Source organism: Oryx dammah, unplaced genomic scaffold, assembly GCF_014754425.2.
Source record: "Oryx dammah isolate SB20612 unplaced genomic scaffold, SCBI_Odam_1.1 HiC_scaffold_21, whole genome shotgun sequence".
Taxonomy (NCBI): domain Eukaryota; kingdom Metazoa; phylum Chordata; class Mammalia; order Artiodactyla; family Bovidae; genus Oryx; species Oryx dammah.
This window is the reverse complement of record NW_024070205.1, coordinates 35,694,572-35,720,226: the sequence shown is the minus strand read 5'-3', so window position 1 is coordinate 35,720,226 and position 25,655 is coordinate 35,694,572. Positions and strand designations below refer to the sequence as shown.

Here is a 25,655-nt window from a genome sequence, read left to right as displayed (position 1 = left end):
TTTCTATTTTTTTAAACTCAAGGATTAAACACAATGATTTACCATTATTGTTGTAATTTGGCTTCTGGGACTATTTTTTCATATTCCAGAGCAAAGATGTGTAGAATAATGGGGATTAAACTCAACTGTTTTTTTTTTCCAACTGTTTTGAAATATGTATATTATTTACATTAGTGGCACAGAGAAATACTTCCTTTCTGATGAGGATGGTAAATTTTTTTTTTTTTTTGTAATGTGCTTCACAGCTAAGTATGTCTCAAAAAGGATGACCCCACACCAGATATCTCTAATAAATACAAAGAAAAAAAGGAATATGAATCTCATTGGTTATTGACTATGGCATTATTTCTTCAGTAGTTTTTTCAGCTGTTTGCAGTATATTTTTTAAAATTTATTTTTAAAATATTTATTTATTTGGCTGGCATTGGATCTTAGTTGTGGCATGTATAATATAGTTCCCTAAGCAGGGATCGAACCTGGGCCGCCTGCATTGAGAATGCAGAGTCTTAGCCACTGGACCACCAGGAAAGTCCCTCTACATTCTCTTCTGAGGGGCTCTATTTGTCATTTGTTCAACTTTTTCATGTCTGGCTTTCTTTCTTATCCATAGTCTATCTGTGATGCACCATTCAGTTAACCTCTTCTTTTGCTTTAAAACAATTTTTAATTTTTTAGTTTTATAGGAAGAATGTCGGAGAAGGCAATGGCAACCCACTTCAATACTCTTGCCTGGAAAATCCCATGGACGGAGGAGCCTGGTAGGCTGCAGTCCATGGGGTCGCTTAAAGTCAGATACAACTGAGTGTCTTCACTTTCACTTTTCACTTTCATGCATTGGAGAAGGAAATGGCAACCCACTCCAGTGTTCTTGCCTGGAGAATCCCAGGGACGGGGGAGCCTCGTGGGCTGCTGTCTATGGGGTGCACACAGTTGGACACGACTAAAGCGACTTAGCAGCAGCAGCAGCAGCAGCAGGAAGAGTGTTCCCATGTGTCTTTCACTCACATCCCCAGTAGGTATGTATAGAACTCTAGTGCAGTATCAGAACCCAGACCTGGGATGTTGGTACAGTATGTGTATAGTTTCTGTTACATCTTATCGCAGGTGTAGCTTTGTCACCACAGTCCTAATCAGGATCTGTTCTGTCATCACAGAGATTCCACTCCTTCCTTTCTCCTTCCACCATTCCCGACACCTGGCAACCATCTCTATAATTTTGCAGTTTTGACAATGTTATGTAAGTTGACCTTGAACTTTGATGGATTTTTCTCTTTTAACATGATTTGTAGATTTAAGAAAAGTTTTTTTGATATTTTGTCTTACTTTGATACTGGAAATGAACATAGAACTGAAGTATGGAAAGGGCTATGTCTTCTCATAGTAATTCTGTTTTTAATTAGCTGTGTAATATTGGTTCAGTAACTTAATCACTCTGCCATATGGAATGTGGAGCTCTGACATTGTAATCAGCTAAACTTGAATTTGAATCCTGGTCTTTCCAACCTGTTACCTGTGTAATCATGGGCAATTTATAAACTCTCTTAGGTTCAGTTTCCTTATCTGGACAGGTAGTAATAGCACCCTGTATAGGGTCATCATCCTTAAGGTTAGATAAGACAATGTCTGAAATTTGCTGAGCTCAAAATTCCTGGTACATTGAAAGTGTTCAGTGTGTATGTTAGTTTCTTTATTGATGTTACAATTACTACCATTACTATTGTTTATTAAGTCAGGATACTGCCTCTTAGAGTTGTCAAGGAATAATGAAATAATGTATACCTGGCATTGTTGTTGTGTTTGTTTAGTCTCTAAGTTGTGTCTGACTGTTTGTGACCTGATGGACTACAGCCCTCTAGGCTCCCCTGTCCATGGGATTTCCCAGCCAAGAATATCGGAGTGGGTTGCCATTTCCTTCTCCAGGGGAATTGTCCCATCCCAGGGATCAAACCCACATTCTTGTGCATTGATAGGTGGATTCTTTACCACTGAGCTACCAGGAAAGCCTGTGCCTGGCATAGAGAGCACTTAGTAAGTAGTAACTAGTATTATTATTTCACTTGTATTTGTCATACAAGTATGTTGTTCAGTCGCCCGGTCGTGTCTGACTCTTTGAGACCCCATGGACTGTAGCACACGAAGTCTCTTTGTCCCTCACCATTTCCCGAAGTTTGCCCAAGTTCATGTTCATTGCATTGGTGATGCTATCCAGTCATCTCATCCTCTGACTCTCTCTTCTCCTTCTGCCCTCAATCTTTCCCAGCATCAGGGATTTTCCAGTGACTTAACTGTTCGCATCAGATGACCAAAATACTGGAGTTTCAGCTTCAGCATCAGTTCCTCCAATGAGTGTTTGTTCATTTAATGGATTGCCTTGAAAAACAAACTGAGATCATTCTCTCATTTTTGAGGCTGTACCCAGATACTGCATTTCAGACTCTTTTGTTGATTATGAGGGCTACTCCTCATAATCATACTACTCTTCTATGGGATTCTTACCCACAGTAGTAGATATAATGGTCATCTGAATTAAATTCGCCCATTCCCATCCATTTTAGTTCACTGACTCCTAAGATGTCAGTGTTTATTCTTACCATCTCCTGCTTCACCACTTCTAGTTTACCTTAATTCATACACCTAACAATCCAGGTTCCTATCCAGTACTGTTCTTTGCAGCGTTGGATCTCTCTTTCATCATCAGACACATCCACAACTGGGCATTGTTTCCACTTTGGCTTAGCCGCTTCATTCTTTCTGGAGCTATTAGTAGTTCTCCTTTGCTCTTCCCCAGTAGCATATTGGACACCTTCAGACCTGGGGGACTCATCTTTCGGTGTCATATCTTTTTGTGCTTTTATACAGTTCATGAGGGTCTCACAGTAAGTATACTGGAATGGTTTGCTATTCCCTCCTCCAGTGGATCATGTTTTGTCAGAATTCTCCACTGTGACCTGTTCATGTTGGGTGGCCCTACACAGCATGGCCCATATCTTCATTGAGTTATGCAAGCCCTTTTGCCACGACAAAGCAGTGATCTGTGAAGGGGTATACAAGTATAAGATACCTAAATTTAAGGTAACATGAGGGGAAACCCTGAGGCAAGGATAAAGAATCCCTTGCATTATCCTGGGATATGACTTCCATCTTTGGTTTCTTATTGCATATGTAGTATCCATCACCTACATGTGAGTTTACTACTTATATATTAGCTATTGTTGCTTGTTGAAGGATTAACCTGTCATTTTCTCGATTAGGGCCCTTTTGAATTTTAGCCACCAGCATATTTTTAAGAATTTATTCCAGTGAACATTCACTGGACAGTGTTGTTGTTCTTCTTGATCCGTTGGTCAGTTGCTAAGTCATATCTGACTCTTCGTAACCCCATGGACTGCAGCCTGCCAAACTCCGCTTTCAAGCACTATCTCCTGGAGTTTTCTCAGGTTCATGTCCATTGAGTTGTGATGCTGTCTAACCATCTCATTCTCTGCTGGCCCCCTCTCCTTAAGCCTTCAATCTTTCCAGTGTTAGGGTGTTTTCCAGTGAGTTGGCTCTTCCCATCTGGTGGCCAAAGTATTGGAGCTTCAGCTTCATCATAAGTCTTTCCAATGAATATTCAGGGTTGATCTCCTTGCAGTCCAGGAGATTATCAAGAGCCTTGTCCAGCACCCTAGTTCAAAAGCATCTGTTGTTCTACACTCAAGTTAATCCCATTCCTCATGACCTCAGAAAGTGGCTGCAGACTTTACTTTGTTTTCCATTAATATGGATGCAGTATCCATTCTCTTCCTGTAAATTTCTCTGTGTAACAGTGTCAGAGTTCTTAATCAAGTTATATGTGTGAACATCTCTTTCCTTCAACAAAAGTAGAATATTTCACATTGATGGGCTGAAGAAGTGTAAGCAAACAGGGTAACAGGTAATACAAAACAGGAAACAACTCAATCCTCGTATTTAGTTAGCCCCCAGAATTTTCTGAATTTCGTAATGTATGATATGAATAACAGTGCTTCTCAAAGCTGGTTTGTAGGCCCCATTATTACTTTTATCAGATCCTGCCCTTGAGTCCTTATGATGAAATGGGAAGCAACATGAAAGACCAGAAGGTGCATACCAGAGGACTCGGTTTGTTTTAGTCCAAAACTTAACTAGCCACTTCTTTCATGGAGCACCATTTTTATTTGAAAGAATAACTGATAGACTGTGGATACTCACTTGGGTACTTGGTGGACATTTTCTTGATAATGATCTTGGTGAGCCTGCCATTTTAAGGAAAACAGCTGTTTTCCCAATGCAAGATTGGAGCTTTCAAGTGATAAATAGAATTTGGAAAAAGTTTTACCCACCACTCTGACCTTAACAGCTTCTATACATTAATAGACTTTTCTTACAAGATGTATGGTAATACTAATGAATGTGATTTTTTTTTAAAAAAACTATTAATATTTGGAAGATCTGCAAACATTTTTGTTGTTCAGTCATTAAGTCGTGTTTGACTCTTTGCGACCTCATGGACTGCAGCACACCAGGCCTCCCTGTCCTTCACTGTCTCCCAGAGATTGCACAGACTCATGTCCATTGAGTCCATGATGCTATCCAACCATCTCATCCTCTGTTATCCCCTTCTCTTGCCCTCAGTCTTTCCAAGTATTAGGCTCTTTTCCAGTGAGTCAGCTCTTCTCATCAGGTGGCAAAAGTATTGGAGCTTCTTGAATGACTATTTTCCATCTAACAAATGCATGATAAAATCATGAGTGGAAAATCCTTTCAAAGACCAATAAGATTTTAACGTACAAAAGTCCAAAAAATCATTGATAAGGTTTTAGAGTAACGCTGTGCAAAAGACCTTTAGAAAACAATCTCATGTTGAGTTTTGGTGTAGTATCAAAAAGAATATCCATAATTATCAAAAAGACTAGTCAAATGGTCTTTCCTTTCTTGGTTATGTAATCTGTGTGAAGTTAGTTTTATTTTTTTTCATATACTTTAATCAGAAGAACTCATTGCAGCAGACAGAATGTGGAAGCAGATACAAGAATCTAGCTGTCTCCTATTAAGTCAGATCTTAAGGAGATTTGTGAGAATGTAAAACAGTGCCTCTATTTTCTTTGTTTTCTTTTTGTTTAAATAAAATTGTTTTTCATAAGAATGTGTTATATTGTGTCATGAGCCTGTTATTACATTAAAATAAGTAAATATTTTGAAATTTCTCAAAAATATAGCCTCCTTAAGACTTCAATAACTTTAGAATGTAAAGGTTACCTAAAACCAGAAAATTTGAGATTTGCTGTATTAAGTAAAAGGAAAAATATAGTAGTCAGCATAAGATGACTGAATGTTTTCTACAGGCTGTTGATATTTCATTTAAATAATTCTGGTGGTTTTTATCAAGTTGTGCATTCTAGCAGTGTAGAAATACTCATGTAATCAAGGAATTTCCCATTTGCCTTGAATGAGTAGTAATGCTAGACAAGTACTGTATTTGATACTGGGAGAATACAGAAAAGGGATGCAGTCTCAGTTTCTGTACTAGACAGTCCCAGAATGGGTGGAGGTAGATGTCCATTAGTTATGGCAGAATGTCGCCTGCTGGCATGAAGTGGGAACCTCAGAAGGAGCAGTCGGGCATGGAGGTGGCAGCCAAGGACCTTTGAACATAGAGCATGGCTGCTGTTGGGAAAAGGAAGGCTGAGATGTTCGGGGGATTCCAGATCTAGCTGAATATTGGCAGTTTCCCAGGAGGAAGCCTACTTTTTCTCTTTATTTTAGTTCATATTCTGACAGTTTTTGTGTTAGATGCATCCAGTTTTCTTTAATAGCGTATATCACTATCTACCTCTTTTTCTCTTGGACTTAAAAATATTTATGCAGTTTATTCTCTATCTGTGAGTGCCTGGAGATGGTAGGCTCATGCCATTGTCTTGTCTGTTTACCTTGGATCCTAATCTCGCTCAAATACAACTTTGTTGTATCTCTTGCTGGGAATTCCTAAGGTTTAAAAATTGCATGTTATAAATACATTTTTATAAAAATTGATTTTTAATTTTAAAGGATTCTTTGCTGTATCTTGTGCTTTTCAGTCTACTCATTAATAAGTACCCTTTGTTGATATAAAAGAGAGAAACAGATTTCTCATTTTGGCTCCTAAGAGACCCCAACATTTTTTTCTCACTGCTGTCATTATTAGCAGTATTAACAGTTATTAGTCTCCTATTTTTATACAAATAAGTGGGACATAAGGAGTTATTTATGAAGTATTTGTGGGATTTTAGTATTGGGGATTTCCTCTGTAGCTCAGCTGGTAAAGAATCCGCCTGCAATGCAGGGGGCCCTGGTTCAATTCCTGGGCTGCAAAGATCTGCTGGAGAAGGGATAGCTACCCACTGCAGTATTCATGAGCTTCCCTGGTGGCTGAGACTGTAAAGAATCTGCCTGCAGTATGGGAGACCTAGATTCAATCCCTGGGTTGAGAAGATTCCCTGGAGAAAGAAACAGCTACCCATTCCAGTATTCTGGCCTGAAGAATTCCATGGACTGAGGAGCCTGACAGGCTATCGTCGTCCATCGGGTTGAAAAGAGTCAGACTCTACTGAGCGACTTTCAATTTCAGTTATTGTGACGCAGTTTTGTTTTGTTTTTTTTTCCCAAGATTTTTGATGTAGACCATTTTTAAAGTCTTTATTGAACTTGTTACAATGTTGCTTCTGTTTTATGCTTTGGTTTTTTGGCTGTGAGGCATGTGGGATCTTAGACCTCCTGACCAGGGATCCAGGCCACAACCCCTGTGTTGGAAGGCGAAGTCTTAACTGCTGGACCGCCAGGGAAGTCCCTGTGGCACAGTTTTGAGCTAAATACAATAATGCTGGTTTATTAACTAAAAGAAAAAAGCAAAAACCCCACCTTTGAAATAAAAATGAACCAGGAATATTTGTCCTGAAATTATCCAGGACTTGGCACTGTGTGGCAGTGATGGGAAGATGGCTTCCATAACCAACCACTTGAGAACCCTGGCCCAACATAGACCTTCTAGAAGAACCTGAGAGTTGAGCTGTGGGGCACATGTTGCTAGGTGGGCTGTGGCTGAAATTTTCGGAGATGATACATTTGGGCCAGACCTGCTTCTAGGCAGGCAAGCCTTTGGAAACTATTTAGAAATAGAGGAGAGAGCTTTTGGCAACGAGTTTTTGCTTTTAGCTAGTTAGAAAACAGAAATGGTAGGTAACACTGACTGCTTTTTTTTTTTTTTTTTAATAAAAGAAGTACTCAGATTAAAATAGTCTCATGGCCTGTGTAGCTCCTCTACATGCTTCCTAAAACAGCTGTTCATGATCCTATGTAAAACCCCTGGGATGTCAGCTCTGCATCTCGGGTGGCTAGTGAGTTAAAGGCAGCCCCTCGTGTGAGCCTTTCTCTCACCTCTGCCTCTGTCCCTCTTTTTCAGTTTCCTTCCTCAGTGGGGTTTTGGTCCCACTTGGGAATCCGCTTCTGCCCTGATTTGGGGCTCCTCGTCTCCTTTAGGGCTCTCTCTGGAACTTCCCCCCTTCTTGAAGCCTGCCTAATTTTGATCACTCCCCTGAGCATTTCTACCATTCTGAAATGAATTGGGTTTATGAACATAGTGATTGGACCTGTTCTGGTGTCTGGGGCACACCTGCTGCCTCCCTAGGTAGACGGATTGTAATGATCTTAAGGATCAGACCACTTTGTTTTTGTTGATCTTCTCTCTGGCTTGGTCATACCTGCTGCCCTCTTTGCCAAAATAAGACTTCATGAGAAAAATTGTCAGATTGAAGGAAGTGCTGGACCTGAAAGAAATGTTTTTCCGAAATTCATTTTATAGATTCAAGGCCAATGGTGTGTGTGTGTGTGTGTGTGTGTGCACGCGTGCGGGGGTGGTGGAGGTATCAGGTTCATGGGAGAAAAGCCGGAAACTGGGCTTGCTTTTTGGTCTTGGCTGCTCTGCTCTTCAGCTTAGTCCAAGTCAGCAGATAGTCATCCAGCAGCTCTCGCTGGAGAAAAGCCTTCTCTGTCCACTAGTGAAAACTCACAGGTGACTGTAGGACTCAATTAGGATGTGTCACTGGGCAGGGAGAGGGTTTTCCTGAGAGAGTCAACAGATGGCCGTGATGGGAAGAAGTCAAGGGTAATAGAACTCTGGGAGGCGGGGCCTGCATTTCTTCATCCACAGTGTATACGCCCTGCATGCCCTGTGCAGGGCCTGGCATGAAAAGACCTTCAGTGAATATTTCCAGGAGTGAAAAGGGGAAGATACCCCACGCTTTTAGGATGTGTAAGGTGACATGGGAGGAGATAAAGAAAGGTTTCGGTGAAATGCTGGTTTTCTGAAGGAGCCTGGGCGGTTTGGATTTGGCACCAGGGAGTGTGAGTGCTGCAGGTGCAGTGAGAATGTCATGGGAAAGAGATGGTCCATCACCTCTGGACCTGCTGGACTCATCCCCACGCATCTCTGAACATCTCTGCTCCACTTCACTTTCTTAAGAAGGCCTATTCTGACTGCCCTGTATAAGGAACTGTAAAAGCTCATTCTTCACCACCCCTTTAGTTCCATGACCCGTATCAACACCTGACCTATTATTTGTTCTTTTCCTTTTTAATCCAAATTAGAATGAAAATTCCCGTAAGCCAGGAATATTGTTATTTTCATTGCTTTATCCCCAATACCCAGGACAGTTCCTGTGTTGCAGTAGGTACTTAAAAAATATTTGTTGAATGAGAGAATGAATGAATGACCCAGTGTGTACACTAAGAATCATAAACTATCTTGTTTATATTTCAATTAAGTTTATAGTAGGGCACCCTAAAATATTTTGAGAAGAAGACACATGGATTGCAATTTGTACTATAGGAATGTCCATCTCTCTGTGGGGTGAAAGAAGGATGGTATAGAAACTCAAGGCAGGAAGCTGCAGTAAAAGGGCTTTTAGAAGAAAAAGGCTGCATGTGGGGTTGGGGCGGGAGTGTATATGTGCAGGCAATATTACAAATAGTGGGAAAGCTAATTCTTCCAGTGTTATGCCTCTTGAAAACTGTGCTTGTTTATGTCAGAACTATGCTCTGCTAACCTGATGTGCTCTTTTCATGACAGGAGGCTGAACAGTACCCAGGGAGAAATTCGTGTTGGTCCTAGCCATCAGGTAAAGTGAATTTTAGTAACTTCCTTAATAGGTTTTTATTTCTTATTATTCGATTGGTCCTTTATTCTTTTGAGCAGCAACTTAGAACTGTTTTTATGCTATTTGGAATTTTATATAAATGCAGAGATTTATTTTTTAAAGACTACCACATACTTTAAAAAAATTATGGTAAAGTATATACAGTCTAAAATTAACCATTCTGACCACTTTAAAGCGAATGGTTCAGTGCCCATAAGTACCTTCACATCGTTGTGCAGCCAATCCCCAGAGCCTATTCAGCTTTGCAATCTGAAGCTCGGTTCCCATTAAACAGTAACTCCTCATTCTCCCCTCCCCTCATTCCCTGGCCACCTCCCTTCTTCGTGTGTCCACAAATCTGACAGCTATAGATACCACATCAGTGGAATCAGCCAGCATTAGCCCTCCTGTGTCTGGCTTGTTTTCTTAGCATAAGGTCTTCAGGGAGCTCCCACATTGTAGCATATGTCAGAATTTGATTTCTTTTTATGGCTGAATTATTCATTGTATATATGGTTGTTAATCTGTCAGTGAACATTTGGTCACTGTGGGCTTCCCTGGTGGCTCAGAGGATAAAGAATCTGCCTGTAATGCAGGAGACCTGGGTTTGCTCCCTGGGTTGTGAAGATCCCCTGGAGAAGGGAAAGGTTACCCACTCCAGTATCCTGGCCTGGAGAATTCCATGGACTATATAGTCCATGGGGTCGCAGAGTCTGACACGACTGAGTGACTTTGACTTCACTTCATGCTTTCATTTAGCTTTTTAAAAACCCCATTTCCTTTAGAAAATTCGAAGTGATTAAGATGTTTGTCAGCTGGAAGCTTGTTGAGTCACGACCTGTGCTCTCCATGTTTTACTAAGACTCTGCTGTTCTGTTTGTCATCTTGTCTTTTGATCTCTATATTAGGTAGGATGCTTTGACAGATAGGGCCAGAACACTCTGGCTGAACATGGCTGTTCATGGTCTCAGGTATCATCGCGTCTGGTCAGAGAGGACCAGGCTTCACTCTGCTCCTCTCCAGTTCTCATGATTTGGTGTTCAGCTATACCCATGGGCTGCCTTCTTCCTTAGGCCAGGAGCTGAACTTGATTCTAAGATATACTTCTTCTGTTCACATTATCTCTGATGTCAAGCTTCATTGTACGTCCTGTGGTGTGATTATAATTTAATTGGCAGCATTTCTTCTTTCTGAATGCATTTAATAGTGGTTCTTACAGTGAATGAAAATGCAGCAAATGTTGAGAGGAGAGAAGGGATACACACTGCTCTCCTTTCCCCTTAGTAGAAGGAAGATTTTCCTGAAATGTTTCCATTAGTCCCCACATGTTATTGCCATGGGTGGGTCATGTGCCTATATCTAGACTTGGGAAAATTGCTGTATTAGCATGACTGACTTGCCCCTTGAGTTGAAATGGATGTTGATCTTGACCCATGGTAGCCATCACATCCTAGAGACATGATGTAGTGTCAAGTGAAGAGGCAGGAAGAGTCACTGACTGGAGGAGGGAGAGGGGGAAGATGGGAGACAGTAGAGCTGAAGGATCGTCAGCAATAGGAGAAGGAGGGCAAGCTGCAATGTCACTCACACCTGCCATTGATGGCTCTTGTTCCTTGCTGGAACCAGATGCATGTCTTTGAAAGTCTGCAGCTGGAAGATTCATATCTAGGGGACTTTCTGTACGTAGATTCACTGTCTAATTGGTCTTGTTACTTAGGTTCACACTTTAAGATGATGATATGCTAATCCTGTCATCCCTTCCTTTATTAGCTGATCAACTTTTCTCTTGTCAATTTTTGATGCCCTGCAACACATAGAAAAGGCAGGTAAATGCTTGAATCTTTCCCTCTTTTTACCAGTTGGTTCTCTAACAACTTCCAGTAGTCACCAATGGGTTTAAAATTACTCCCATGCTAGCCAGATGTTGTTATTCTTACTGATGAGATTAAATTATCCATTTGGGAGCTGGTAGGTTCCTTTTCCTGCTGTCTTCTGTGTCCTTTTCACTGGACCCCCATGATCTTTGGTTTAGAGTATATTACCTAAAGTATGATGTGATTTTTTTGTTTCCTTATATATGTTCTCTGCCCTAGATCTAGAACTAAACTTTTGTAATGACCCCTCATTGTTTTAGTGTAGGGCTTCCCTGCTGGCTGAGATGGTAAAGAATCCGCCAGTAATGCAGGAGACTTGGCTTTGTTCCCTGGGGTGGTTAGTGGAAAGTGACATTTTTTGGTTTGCTGCTGCCCTGTTCATTATTACTGGGATAGATACTGTTTTCAGGCCTTTTCAGAACAGATTAGGAAATATGCTTCCCCCTCACCCCTTTTCTTTTTTCCTTAACTTATGTTTTAGAGATAAAATATATCATGGTCTCTTTCTAATACTAATTCAAAATTTTATCTAGGCCTTATATTTACTCCTATAGATGAAATGTTCTATCACTCATATCTGTATCTTTTCTCCATGTCAGAAAACCAATTTTTAAATGACATCAAAATAATTATTTATTTGCCTTAGTCCTGGAATACTTACATAGCAGCTTAGAATAATGGTACTCACACTGCTATAAACAATATGATTATTGGAAACAGCTTAGCTTTCAGTTTTTATTTTGGCCGTAGAATGTATCCCACTAAAGCTCTTTAGGCAAATTAGTATGTTTTAATGTTACCTGAAATGATTCCTCAGTTCACTTCAGTCACTCAGTCATGTTCGACTCTGCAGCCCCATGGACTGCAGCCCGCCAGGCCTCTTTGTCCATCACCAACTCCCTGAGCTTGCTCAAACTCATGTCCATCAAGTCAGTGATGCCATCCAACCATCTCATCCTCTGTTGTCCCCTTCTCCTCCTGCCAGGATCTTTCCCAGCATCAGGATCTTTTCCAATGACTCAGCTGTTCATGTCAGATGGCTGAAGTATTAGAGCTTCAGCATTGGTTCTTTCAGTAAATATTCAGGACTGATTTTCTTTAAGATTGACTGGTTGGATCTCCTTGCAGTCCAAGTACTCTCAAGAGTCTTCTCCAACACCACAGTTCAAAAGCATCAATTTTTCAGTGCTCAGCCTTCTTTATGGTCCAACTCTCAGATCCATATATGCATGACTACTGAAAAAACCATAGCTTTGACTCCTACTGTTGGTAAAATAATGTCTCTGGTTTTTAATATGCTGTCTAGGCTTGTCATAGCTTTTCTTCCAAGGAGCAAACGTCTTTTTATTTCATGGCTGCAGTCACCATCTGCAGTGATTTTGTAGCCCAAGAAAATAAAGTCTGTCACTGTTTCCATTGATTCTTGGAGAGGAGCAAACTCAAAACATAGTTAGGTGGATTTATTTGATTTTGCTTTAGAGTTTTTAGGGGATTGTTATTCTTTAAACTTTGTTTTTGTAATTATGTAAAATAGATGGCTCCAAAGTCAAACATGCAGATGAATTATGTTCAGAAAGTTCACCTTCTTTCCCTGTCTCCTCTTTCCCTGTTCCTTCCCTCCCTGATAGATAATTGTTAGTGTTCAAAAGTTTTGATTTATCATTCTTATTTGTATTCCCCCCACCCCCTGTTCTTAGATAAACAGTAGCATAACATAAACACTTCCGCCACCTTTCTTTTACCTTCTGGCACTCTATCCTGGCATTCCCTCTGCCGCAGTATGCAAAGCCCCTCCTCATTCTCTTCTGCCACCTCTTGGGACCCCTTGGCATGGGAGAAACAGCTTATTCTTCCAGCCCCCATCAGCTGGAGTTTGTGCTGTTTCTAGTCATTTCTGTTACAAGTAATGCTGTGATGAACAGGTTATGCATGGAGATTTTTATTTTGCCCAGTTGTCTTTGAGGTATTATATTATCCCCAGAAGGAGGAATGGCTGGCTTAGAGGGCACATGTAATTCTAAGACTATGACAGCGTTCCCCGGCATAGAGATTGGACCATTTTGTGTTTGTGCTGACAACTTAATGTGAGTGCCAACACGCGGCCTCATGTGTCATCACACTTTGGCACTGTGTCAGTCTGATAGGTCAGCAATGGTATCTCAGTGTCGTTAATTTGCATTTCTCTTGTCAGCACAGTTGGCCATCTTTTCCTATGTTTCAGAGCCACCTGCATATATGTTCTTTTCTCTAAGCAAATTATATTTCTAGTCCCTTTTTCTCTAGGAGGGGTTGGTTCTTCTCCATAGCAATAGTATTTTTTTTTAATTAATTTAACAAACAACTATTTGAGAGTTACTGCTGCAGTTACTGTATGTGGTGCTAGGGAAACAGCTTGGTACAAAATGCCTGAGACCTTTTGATACGAGTTGCTGTTGTGCTTTAATTTTAAGAACTCACTGTGGCTCCCAATTCAGTACTGAATTAAGGAAGCACACCATTTTGAGGGGGTGCAGTCAGCACCTGATACACAGTGAGAGGCTTGGGAGGTAGACTGTGAAGCAGAGTGTGTAGACAGTAGCCTGCCAGCTGCATGGTTGACTCATGTTGAGTTTTGCCACACAATTGTTTTTAAAACTTGAATAACAAACATTTAAAGCCATGAACTTTCACATTAAAGTCAAGATTTCTGGACTTTGGGGAAACCTGGAGTATGTATGAGCACTGGTTCCCACTCCTGCATGGCAGCGTTCTCCAAACGGGACACTCTCCATCTCACCCCAATCCCTTCACACCTAACACCTGCATGCTCAGAGTGGGAGCCGTTGTCATGGATGGATTTGAGCACTTGGAATGCGGCAAGTCTGAACTAGGATGTCGCATTCTGTTTACTGTGGACAGCAGAACATTTAAAGTGAAACACGAGGCCCTCATTTTATTTTTGTTGGCTGTACAGTTTGCCTGCTTCAGTCATTTACAGTTCTTGCCTGTTTCTGTGGACAGTGGAGCTTTTAAACTGCAGCTCTAATTTAAAATATTAAATTAATGTGACCATGTTATTGATTTAGGAAAATAAGAATGAGTGTGTTTTGCAGATGGGTGACTTTTCATAGGCCTCTGAGCAGTCATGAGGCCTGTTTATACTTGCTCTGCTCCAGTAGTGGAGGGTGAGACAATGCTGGAGATACTGGGTTGGCCAAAATCTTTGTTTCAGTTTTTCCGTAACAGCATGCCAAACACCCGAACAAACTTTTTGGCCAATCCAATATTTTACTTTCTAACCGAATTGACTTGGAATCTTCGTTGTTGAGCACTGTTTTACAAACCTTTCCAAAAAAATATTTTTTTAATTGAGGTGTCCTTTGTGTATAGTGACCTGTTTGTAGCTTAGATATACTCTTCAGTCCTCTGTGACAGCTCATTTCAAGGCACAGAACATGGGTCATCTCAGAAACCCCTGCCTGCCCCTCATCCAGCAGCCCTCTCCTCCTGGAACCACTGCTCATTCAATTTCTGTCACCATCATTTAGTGCTCCTGATTTTATTGTTGTTACCTTTATGGATTTTTTTGTATTAATATGTCTTCTAATATGTGACTCATTGATCTTGACTCCTAAAAGTAGCATTGGTTTGCAGAGTAGTTCACTCATTGTTTTAGTACACATCTTTAGGTTAGACTCCATTATTTATATATATATATAGGTAAATGTGTTTTATTGGATGTGTGTAGTTCTCCCTTCTTTATCAAGGACCTCTTATTCCCAAAACATTTTTTGTTTTGTTACTTCTTTATTCACATGTGCCCACTTGTTTTTCACTCTGTGGACCATGCTGGCACCAGTTTACATTGATACTGTTAACAGTTCCTTAAGTAGAGATCAAGTCCATTATGAAATCTCCTGTGGTTAAACGATCCCAAAGTGTGTGATGGGCCAGCTTCAGTGACTCATGAGTTTTCAGTTATTTCAGTACTGCTGAAAGAAAAAGGCTCAATTAGCTACTGTATCTGTCCCCAAGGCCTGCCTGCACAGGCAGCTCTTTGAACATGCCTTGATTGTGACTTCTTCATCCCTGTCTTACAGGCCAAACTGCCCGACTTGCAACCATTCCCTTCTCCCGATGGAGACACTGTGACCCAGCATGAGGAACTGGTCTGGATGCCTGGCGTTAATGACTGTGACCTCCTCATGTACTTGAGGGCAGCAAGGTAATAGGAGTCCACACCCTCCTACTGTCTGAATTGATGAGTGGTCAGTGAGCTTTCCCCTTTCCCCTGAAGTTGTGTTTATATATTGGGCATTCTCTGGCTTTACGTTTTGTTATGCTCTTTGTAATCAGAGCCCTGCTCCTTCTTATTGGAGAAACACAACTTTTGATGGTGAGATCACTTTTTTCCTCCTTGGTGTTTGCCCCAACTCAGATTTTAGAGCTTTTCAGAAAGAAAACATCGTATGTCACACATTCCAGTATCAACGCTTCTTAATACACTTGAGTAATTGGCTCATTCAGCACATCTTAAAATCCCATTCCCTATTTCTTTGCTCCATGGCTATTCATTGGTATCTGACCTAAACTTTACATTTTAAGGGCTTACCTATATGAATACTTACTAACCTGAAAATGCCTAAATTACAAAATGAGAAGTTCATGTCTGTCTCAGACATGTCACAGTGCAGGCAGGGCCTTCCTTTGTCTGCAGGGGTTTCTGGGACTCACTCACTGCAGTATCAACAACAGACAACAGAAATGTTGAAGCAAGGTGGTGATGCAGTTGTAACTCTGGCTGCTGTGCAGTCAGCAATGTAACTTGGAGGCTACAGCAGAGATGGGGGCTTCAGGGCAGGGGTGACTACTAAGAGTTTTTTTCACCTCTTCCACGTTTGCTTAGAGATGGTTAATGTACAGCATGAGACGGATTAAGTAAACTTTCAAAGGATTCAGTTTTACATATTTTCTGGAGACTGACCTTTCAAAAGTTTATAATCCAGGTGACCATTCTGGCAGATAGTTTTAGATTATTCACACCCTCAAAACTAAAGTCTAAGTACTGATAAAGCATGGGAAGAAAACCAAATGGAATCGAATGAAAATAACATTTCTTTTTCTCGGTGAGTAAAGAGTGCACTGCAGAGAAACTTAAAACTTTTTTTTTAAGATGAGAGTAGAAGCAGGGCTGAGAACTCTGGCTTAATCATGCATATAGTGGTGGAATTTGTTCTGGGCTGGAGCTGTGCTCTGAGAACCGAGGGCTGAAATGTCTGCCCTGCTGTGTTCTCTTCTCGTCTCTGCAGGAGCATGGCGGCCTTTGCTGGGATGTGTGATGGAGGCTCCACAGAAGATGGCTGTGTGGCGGCCTCACGGGATGACACCACCCTCAACGCACTAAATACGGTGAGACCTTTGAAGTTCTCTAGGTGGGAAGCAAATTCTTCTTTCTCCTGTGTCGGCCATAGGGAGTCTGTGATGATGGTCCATGAAGGGAAGTCTCAGAAGCCAGTGCTGTGGGGTGTTGCTGGTCTTGAAAGATGGGAGTCATGGTCCCGGTGGTGGGCTCCATGACCTCGCCAGTGATATAGCACTTCCAAATTCACCTTGTGACCTGCGTCTGTGCTCCAGAACTGTGGCGAGCCTCTGCCAAGAGCCTGGTGATAGTGGTCAGAGTTCACTGAGCACTCACAAGCCCAGTGATTACTGAATCCTCACAGCGCCCCTCTTAGGGAGGCTCCATTATTACCACTGTGTGGACACAGGCAGGTAAGTTGAGAGCAGTGGAGTCACAATCCACGGTCATACTCTTAAGATGTGAATCCAGAGGCCCTGCTTTCCAAGCCTTAATATATTCTTTGAACAAATTTGGTTTTTATAGATTTGGCTTTGGAACAATGTAAATATTTCAGATGTTTATAAAAAAGTTAAAAATAATAATAACCATTAAAAAAAACTAAAGTAAAATGTAACCCACGAGCATAATGGTACTGAGTTGGTCGCATCACATATCCTGTGTGAGCAAATCATCTGCTTTAATCCTATGACTCCACAGCAGCTCGGAATAACCCAGCTTGAGCTGCTGCTAGCAGTAGGATTCCTGAAACCAATTTACTTCTTTGGACACTCCTTTTTTGACCTCAGAGTATATCCTATGGGGCTTTACAGGAAAATGAGTGTGTCATATAGTTCCTTGAAACAGTTCTTCTCCTGTGTGTTCATTAATGTGGAATGATCAGATCTGAAGTAATAGTGAATTTTTATGGATTTCTGATCTGTTCACAAAGAGTCTGCATGGTTCTATATATTTACATAGGATATTGAACATGAAGTTGAGTAACTCTTGGTGATGATTAAGTGTCATTTAAGCACCCTTTTTGTTTGTCTTTTTCTTGAGAGGTTACTGTAATTGGAAGGGACTTCTTTCAGTCATCTCTAAATAGATTAGAATCCGAAGCACAGGAATACCAGGTGACTTGTATGATTGTTGTCAATAATCCAAAAAGTTAGCAACAGACCCTGATTTAGGGATCTTTCTGCTGTACAACTTGTTGTTGGGAAAACGTGTAGATATCTGAATGACATAGCTGGTTGTTATTCCTGGTCTAGTTGTGTTTCTTGAGTGTTACATAACATTATAATAGTCTCTTATATGTTGGAGGTTGAATCACCTTACTGGGCATATGCCATGTTCTAAATAAGTGAATAATTTTCATATTCCCATTTACTTTCTCACCTATTTGCTACTTAGAACTTTTGTGGTTATAAGGAATCCTTATTCTGAACATACAGTGATAGAGCCATAGGGGCCTTTGAGATTATTTTACAGATGAGAAAACTGAGACTCAGAGATGATTACTCTGCCAACAGTGGCTATGACAGATGTAGCTGTGAATGTCTGTGAATTCAAAATACCCTAAAATATGTGTGTATATTCAAAGTCACTCTTTGAAATGAGCTAGTTTTCTATTGGGTTTTGGTTTAAAAGCTTTATGAAAAAAAAATTCTCCTTTCATGACTCTGCTGATCAGTTGAATTTTGAGTAACAAAAATGTTGCCATATTTAATTAAATGTCTGTTTTTGACACTTTTCCTGAATTATCTGATTTATTCTCTGTCTTATTCCAACCCATCTAAAGATTCTGTGGAACATAGTTTTGTACAGAAATAATTTGAGCTATTTTTGCCTGTGGTCCTTTGTAGCAAGTTCCTTCTGAAATTTTCTTAAGCATTGCCAGAGGGTTTTGGTTTATGGTTTTTGTTTCTGTGAAGCTACCTTCTCATCATTTGAAATTCTTCCTGCCTAGGCGAGCCCAGGGTGGCTCAGGTGTCGGATTATGCAATACAAGTGCATTTAGCCATCAAAAGACTGAGTTGTGCACTCATTTTATGATGAATGGAAACATTTAGTGGCTGTTTTAATTTTTATACTTTTGTTGTACTGGTTCATGGAGCGTTTTAGTTGCAGGCACCTTCTTTAATGAGAAGTGAAGTGATTGGAAAAATCTTGAGAGAAGTTAATGTTTATTTCACTTTCTTGGAATAAGAGGGTTTTGAGTTATGTTAAGTAATAAAAAGATAAATTCATTGTCATGTGAGAAGTATTTATTATTTCTTAGAGTACAGCATAGAGTCAAAATAATGTAAAGCTTTTATCAACTTAGAATAAACCTGTGTCTATTTCCTGTTTCCCAGGACAGTGTAGAAATTTAAAGTATATGGAATCTGCAGTGCGGCTACATTATAGTATGTTTAGTAGCCCAATAGGACTGTTTGAATTTCAGTTCAATTCAGTTCAGTCCAGTCACTCAGTGGTATCCGACTCTTTGCGACCCCATGGACTGCAGTACTCCATGCCTCCCTGTCCATCACCAACTCCCTGAATAAATAGTTTAATGTTTAAAACTGCAGTCACTAATAGAACATTTTTGAACTGTTTGTTCTTTATTACGATTATGCGTGTGCATGCTCAGTCATGTCCGACTCTTCATGACCCTGTGGACTGTAGTCCACCAGGCTCCTCTGTCCCGAGGGTTTTCCAGGCAAGAATACTGGAGTGGGTTGCCATTTCCTTCTCCATATTACCATTATATGGACCTATTTTAAAACATAAGCCCCTCTGGGTTACTTGTTTGACTTTTTTCTTCATTATTCCCAAATGAGAGTTTTAGTGTAGATTAAAAAAATTTATTGGAGTGTAATTTTTCTATAATAAATTGCTCTCATTTAAAGTATACAATTTGATAAGTTTTTTAAAATGTGTGTACCAATGAGGCTACTACAGTGTTCAAGGTAGAAATCATTTCCAGCATCTCCAAAAGTTGCCTCATGCTCTTTTAAAATCCTTTGCTGCTTCTAGCCTCAGATAACCACTGATAAACTTTTCTCATTATAGATCAGTTGCATTTTCTAGAATGTTGCATACATTAGAATAATACTATATGTAATACTTGGGGTTTGGATTCTTTCAGCACAGTAATTTTATAGCAGATGTATGTTGCCGCATTAGCAGTGGTGCATGCCTTTTTTATTGCTGAGTAGTATTCCAGTCTATGGATATCCATAGTATTTTATCCTTTCACCTGGTGATGGATATTTGTTTTTTTTCCCAAGCTTTTGGCCATTAGGAATTGTTACACAAGTCTTTTTTTAGGACATACATTTTCATTTCTCTTGAGTAAATACCTGGTAGTGCTGGTAGCTTTTTAGAAAAGTTATCAAACAGGTTTCCACAGTGGCTGTACCATTTTACATTCCTGTTAGTAGTGTGTTAGAATTTCAGTTCTTTAGCATACTCCACAAGACTTGATGTCTTTAGAGTTTTAGCCATTCTAATGGATATGTAATGATATGTCCTTGAGGTTTTTAATTTAAATTTCCTGACAGCAGGTAATGTTGAGCATCTTTTTATGTGTTCAAGCCCATTTGTATACCTTTGGGGGCGGATATCTCTTGCCCAATTTAAAAAATTGTATTATTGGCCTTTAGTACAATTTAGTTGTAAGAATTATTTTCATATTGAAGATAAAAGTGCTTTGATATATGTATTGTAAATATTTCCTCCCATGGTATGACTATATATATATATAATGCTGTATTTCAGAAAGTATGTAATTTTGCTAAAATCTGATGCATCTTTTTTTAATGAAAATTTCTTTGATCATCTCATGATTACAAGGTTTGTTTCTATGCTTTCTTTTGAAGTTTTAGTTCTTACATTCATTTCAAAATAATTTTACATGTGATACGAGGTAGAAGTGAAAGTTCTTTCTTTTCCACACTGAGGCCAGTTGTGCAAGCCAGATTTTTTGGAAATAGTCTTTTGTCATTTAATTGCCTTTATGCCTTTATTGAACAACCACTCCTTGTATGTGTTTGTTTCTTTAAGATCCTGTTCTGTTTCATTGATCTGACATCTCTCTTTTTACTAGTACTTCAGTATTTTTAATACTATAGTTTTATAAGAACCCAGGTGATATATCTTCCTATTTTCTACTTGATTTCAAGATCAACTTTGGCTGTTTTTAGGTAGTTTACATTTTTGTGTAAATTTTAGAATCAGCTTGCCAGTTTCAGTTTTTAAAAAGGCTTTGATGTTATTTTGATTGAGATTGCATTGGATATATGAATCAATTTAGGAAGACTTGATACCTTAACAATTTGAATCTTCCAATCCATGAACTTAATAATAGTATCTCTCCATTTGGGGGAAAAACAAAGTATTCTTTAATTTCTTTGAGATATTGTAGTTTTAATTGTATAAGTTTTACACTTATTTTGTAAAATTTATCCCTTAAGTAGTTATTGTTTGAAGATTCTGTTGTTAATAAAATTGTATTTTTAAATTTCATTCTCTAAATGTTCATTGATAGGATAGAAATACAGTCAGTTTTTATATGATGACCTTGTATTATACAAAGAATGCAAGGTTAACACTAGTAGCTTTCTGGTTAGTTCCTTAGGATTTTCCATGTGCACAATGTCATGTCATCTGCAAACAAAGACGGCTTTACCTCTTTCTGATTTATGTGTTTTATTTCTTTTTTTGTGCTTTATTATACTTGCTTGAACCTCCAGTACAGTACTGGATAGAAATGATGAGAGTAGACATATTTGCTTTCTTTCTCATCTTAAAGAAAAAACAGTTGTTAACTGTTATGTGCAATGTAGGAATTTTTTGTTATTTAAACAAGCTGAGAATGTTCCGTTTTGTATCTAAGTTTACTAAGGTTTTTTACCATGAATGAACATTGAATTTTGTCAGATGTTATTTTTTCTTGTGTATCTGTTGAGATGATCATACGTTGTTATACTTTTTTTGTTCGTTTGGTAAATTACATTAATTGACTTCAGACTTTAAACTGACTACGTTCCTAGATTAAATCCTGCTTGGGCATTATGTACTACTGGATTCAATTTACTGTTAAAAACTGTCACCTTTGTGTTCATGAGGGACAGTGAGCTGTAGTCTTCTTCCTTTGTAATACCTGTGTCTGGTTTTAATATCAGAGTGATACTGATTTAAAAAGTTAGTTGGGAAATAGTTCCTCCTACTCTTTTTCTTTCTCTTAAAGAATTTATAAAGGATTGATCTTTATTGTTAAATGTTTGATAGAATTGACAATGTAGCCATTTGGGACTAAATTTTTTTAATGGAAAGTTAAAAGTATTACTGAAATCAGGTTCATACAGTAAGTCTCCTGCATATGAACCTTCAAGCAAACTTTCAAAGATGCAAGCATGTGTTTGCATGTCCAGTTGTGTAAGTTAGTTTGGTGTATGGTGTACATTGTCATGTACAATCACTCCACAAGTGATTGTGCTTTTGTTTACTGTGCAGTACTATATAGAGCACAGCAGTATGGTGTCTTTATTTCAAGCCCAGGGTGTCCGGAATCAAGTGTAAAAGCAATGGTATAGAGCCGATTGTGTCTGTTGGGTCCTTAGCGCCAAGGAATTGATGCTTTTGAACTGTGGTGTTGGAGAAGACTCTTGAGAGTCCCTTGGACTGCAAGGAGATCCAACCAGTCCATTCTAAAGGAGATCAGTCCTGAGTGTTCTTTGGAAGGAATGATGCTAAAGCTGAAACTCCAATACTTTGGCCACCTCATGCGAAAAGTTGACTCATTGGAAAAGACTCTGATGCTGGGAGGGATTGGGGGCAGGAGGAGAAGGGGACGACAGAAGATGAGATAGTTGGATGGCATCACCGACTCAATGCACATGAGTTTGAGTGAACTCCAGGAGTTGGTGATGGACAGGGAGGCCTGGCATGCTGTGATTCATGGGGTCGCAAAGAGTTGGACACGACTGAGAAACTGAACTGAACTGAACTAGGCTAACTTTGTTGGACTTATGAACAAATTGGACTCACAGACATGCTCTCAGAATGAAACTCGTTTGAATGTTAGAGACTGACTGTACTGCTCACCGCACGACAGGCCAATGAATAGAGAGACAAGGTGTCAGGCCGAGGAATAGTGACTATTCAGGAAGCCAGCAGACTGAGAAGATGGTGGACTAGTGTCCCAAAGAGTCACCTCAGGTGAGTTAGAACTCAGACTTCTTTTATACCAAAAAGGAGGGGTGGGAGCAGCTGATTGTCGTAAACTGTTGGTGCTGGAATCCTTTTTTCCTGCACCTGTTCATGTAGACCTGGTCACTGTTTTTATAAGCCTCCAACAAGACAGTTGTCATTTTATGTTCCGCAACTTTTTTCTCTATATGAATGGGAAAGTGTTATACCTTTCAAGGTTAGAGCTTTGAGAGTGGGCTATCACATAATATTTCAGGCTGTGGGCCACATACTTAGAGGTGCACAGCCAGCACGCCCATGCACAGGCACCAGAGTCAGAGTGTCAGAGCTGAAGGAACAGGTCTGATATGGAGTCAGGTGTGTTCTTCCCTGTTATGAAAGGACAGACAGACATAGGCCTATTCAGACTTTATATTTTATCATGTGTCACTAGTAATCTGTTGATCTCTAAATGTTTTGGTCATTTCATCTGGGTTATCAAATTTATTGGTAAAAATTTCAAATTATTTCAGAAGATTCTTTATAATGTTCATAAGAACCTGTAATTTTGACCTTTCTTTCATTTTTAATATTGCTCATTTGTTTCTTCTTAGTCATTCTTTTCTTTTTTTTTTTTTTTTAACGCTAGGTGGTTTATTTTATTTGTTCAAGGACTCATCTTGCAAGCATTAAAGCAAGCATGGGCTTTGATTCTGGGAGCCCAGATTCACAGACTTAGGAAGACAGAAGTGAACTGTGCTCCATGTACACGGACGCAAACTAAAGGCTTGTGGTTAATCACACTGTAGTTTTAAGTTTCTACAGCCTCCAGAAGTCACAGTTCCTTTAAGTCTTTCTGGATGCCTCAGAGGGTATCTGTACTATTCTTGAGTTGATCAACCTCTTTATCCTTCAGCTTCTGTTTAGTAAAACTGGTTAACCCCCGAGCATTCAGAATACATGGAAGGGTCAGGAAGACTTCATTCTCAATGCCATACATGCCCTTCACCATTGTTGACACTGGGTGATTCCTGGATAAATTTTTCAACATGGATTCCAGAAGATCAGCCACACTTAATTGAGTAGCCCAGTTGGTATATTCTTTTAGCTTGATGACTTCATAGGCTCTCTCAACTACCATCTTATGCACTTCCTTTCAGTTTTCACTATCATTGTCTATTCCCATTTCTGGATTCACTTCCTGGAGAGAAACGCCTGCCACATTCACTCCACTCCACACAGCCATGCTTGAGTTGCCATGTTCTCCCGAAATCCATCTGTGGCAGCTGCTGAGATGAATGCCAAGTTTTTCAGCCATCAGTTCAGTTCAGTCACTCAGTTGTGTCCAACTCTTGGCAACCCCATGGACTGGAGCACACCAGACTTCCCTGTCCAACACCAACTCCTGGAGCTTACTCACACTCATGGCCATCAAGTCGGTGATGCCATCCAACCATCTCATCCTCTGTCATCTGCTTCTCCTCCCGCCTTCTATCCTTCCCAGCATCAGGGTCTTTTCAAATAAGTCAGTTCTTCGCATCAGGTGGCCAAAGTATTGGAGTTTCAGCTTCAGCATCAGTCCTTCCAATGAATATTCAGGGCTGATTTCCTTTAGGATGGACTAATTGGATCTCCTTGCAGCCCAAGGGACTCTCAAGACTCTTCTCCAACTCCACAGTTCAAAAGCATCAATTCTTTGGCACTCAGCTTCCTTTATAGCCCCTCTCACATCCATACATGACTACTGGAAAAACCACAGCTTTGACTAGACAGACCTTTGTTGGCAAACTAATATCTCTGCTTTTTAGTATGCTGTCTAGGTTGGTCATAGCTTTTCTTCCAAGCAGGAAGCATCTTTTAATTTTCAGCCATAAGACAGCAAAATATAGCAGAATCCAGATTACATCCACTCGCAATCACACAGTGCTTGGGTAATCCAGGTAACGTATGTGAGAATGTCTGCTGGGTTGGAAACCACAATGATGATGCAGTTGGGATTGTACTTCACAATCTGAGCAGTGATGAGCTTAAAGACATTAATGTTCCTTTGTACCAGATTCAGGTGCCTCTCCCCCTCTTACTAGGGAACTCCTGCACTTACCATCACGATCTTGGAATTGGCAGTGACAGAGTAATCTTTGTCTGCCAAGATTTTTGGTGTCTGAAGGAATAAGCCCTTGTGCTGCAGGTCCATCATTTCTCCTTTGAGTTTATCTTCCAGAACATCCACAAGAGCAAACTCATCAGTCAGAGACTTTCCCAGAATGCTGATGGTACATGCCATACTGACTTGTCCAATAGCTTCTACAGTGATCTTATTGTTTGGAACCTTTCCCTCTTCTACTGCAACTGGTGCAATCAGTTTTTCCATAAGAGTTGCCATTGTGCCCAGAGGAGAGAAAGTTCTCCAGACAGTGGTAAGGGCAGCACAAAGAAGACAAAGCAGCGTGCGTCTCCTCTCTTCTTAGTCATTCTTAATAGAAATTTATCGATATTGATATTTTCAGGTAAGTAGTGTTTGGTTTCATTGATTTTTTTTCCCTCTGTTGTTTTCTATTTCATTGATCTCTCAATCTTATTTCTGTTGTTTTTTTTTTCCACTTATTTTGGGTTAATTTGAATATTTTTTCCCCTAGCTTCCTAAGTTGGAGTCTTAAATAACTGACACAAATTCAATTTGTTGTTCTTCTATTACCTTTTAGTTAAAATTTTTTAAAAAATTTTATGTGTGATTTCTTCTTTTACCTGTGGATTGTATAGCATTAAATTGTATAATTAGCATGGACTTAGGATTCTTTTTCCCTCTCTCCTTCCCTCCTTTTGGAATGTTATTGATTTCTAATTTAGTTCTATTGTGATCAAAGAGTACCCAGTGAGATTTCAATCTGTTGAGATCAGAGACTTGGTTCTTGTCTCAGCATGTGATTTATCTTGTGAATGTTCCATGTGCACTTGTAATGAACTTTTATTTTGCAGTTATTAGGTGTACTGTTTTATAATTGTCAGTTCCTTTGGGATAGTTGATATTATCATTCAGATCTTCTCTGCCGTGTTTATTTATTTTATTTTTGACTGTGCTGGGCCTTTTTTGCTGCATGCCGACTTTTCTCTAGTTGC

The 25,655-nt window shown here is 39.8% G+C and overlaps 1 protein-coding gene, 1 non-coding gene and 1 pseudogene across 7 annotated transcripts in view; 1 reads left to right on the top strand and 2 right to left on the bottom strand.

The window, feature by feature from the left end:
• Positions 1-25,655, top strand: part of RERE (arginine-glutamic acid dipeptide repeats) — a 416,989-nt gene that overhangs the window by 279,713 nt on the left and 111,621 nt on the right. For all 6 annotated transcript variants that reach the window (XM_040263345.1, XM_040263341.1, XM_040263346.1 and 3 more), the window contains 3 exons: positions 9,101-9,149; positions 15,121-15,245; positions 16,330-16,429. In XM_040263345.1, coding sequence (XP_040119279.1) covers positions 9,101-9,149; positions 15,121-15,245; positions 16,330-16,429 — 274 coding nt within the window. The remainder of the gene's footprint in view (positions 1-9,100; positions 9,150-15,120; positions 15,246-16,329; positions 16,430-25,655) is intronic.
• TRNAE-CUC lies at positions 456-528 on the bottom strand. The gene has a single exon. It is a non-coding gene; the product is annotated as a tRNA-Glu (tRNA).
• LOC120880173 lies at positions 23,374-25,039 on the bottom strand (annotated as a pseudogene).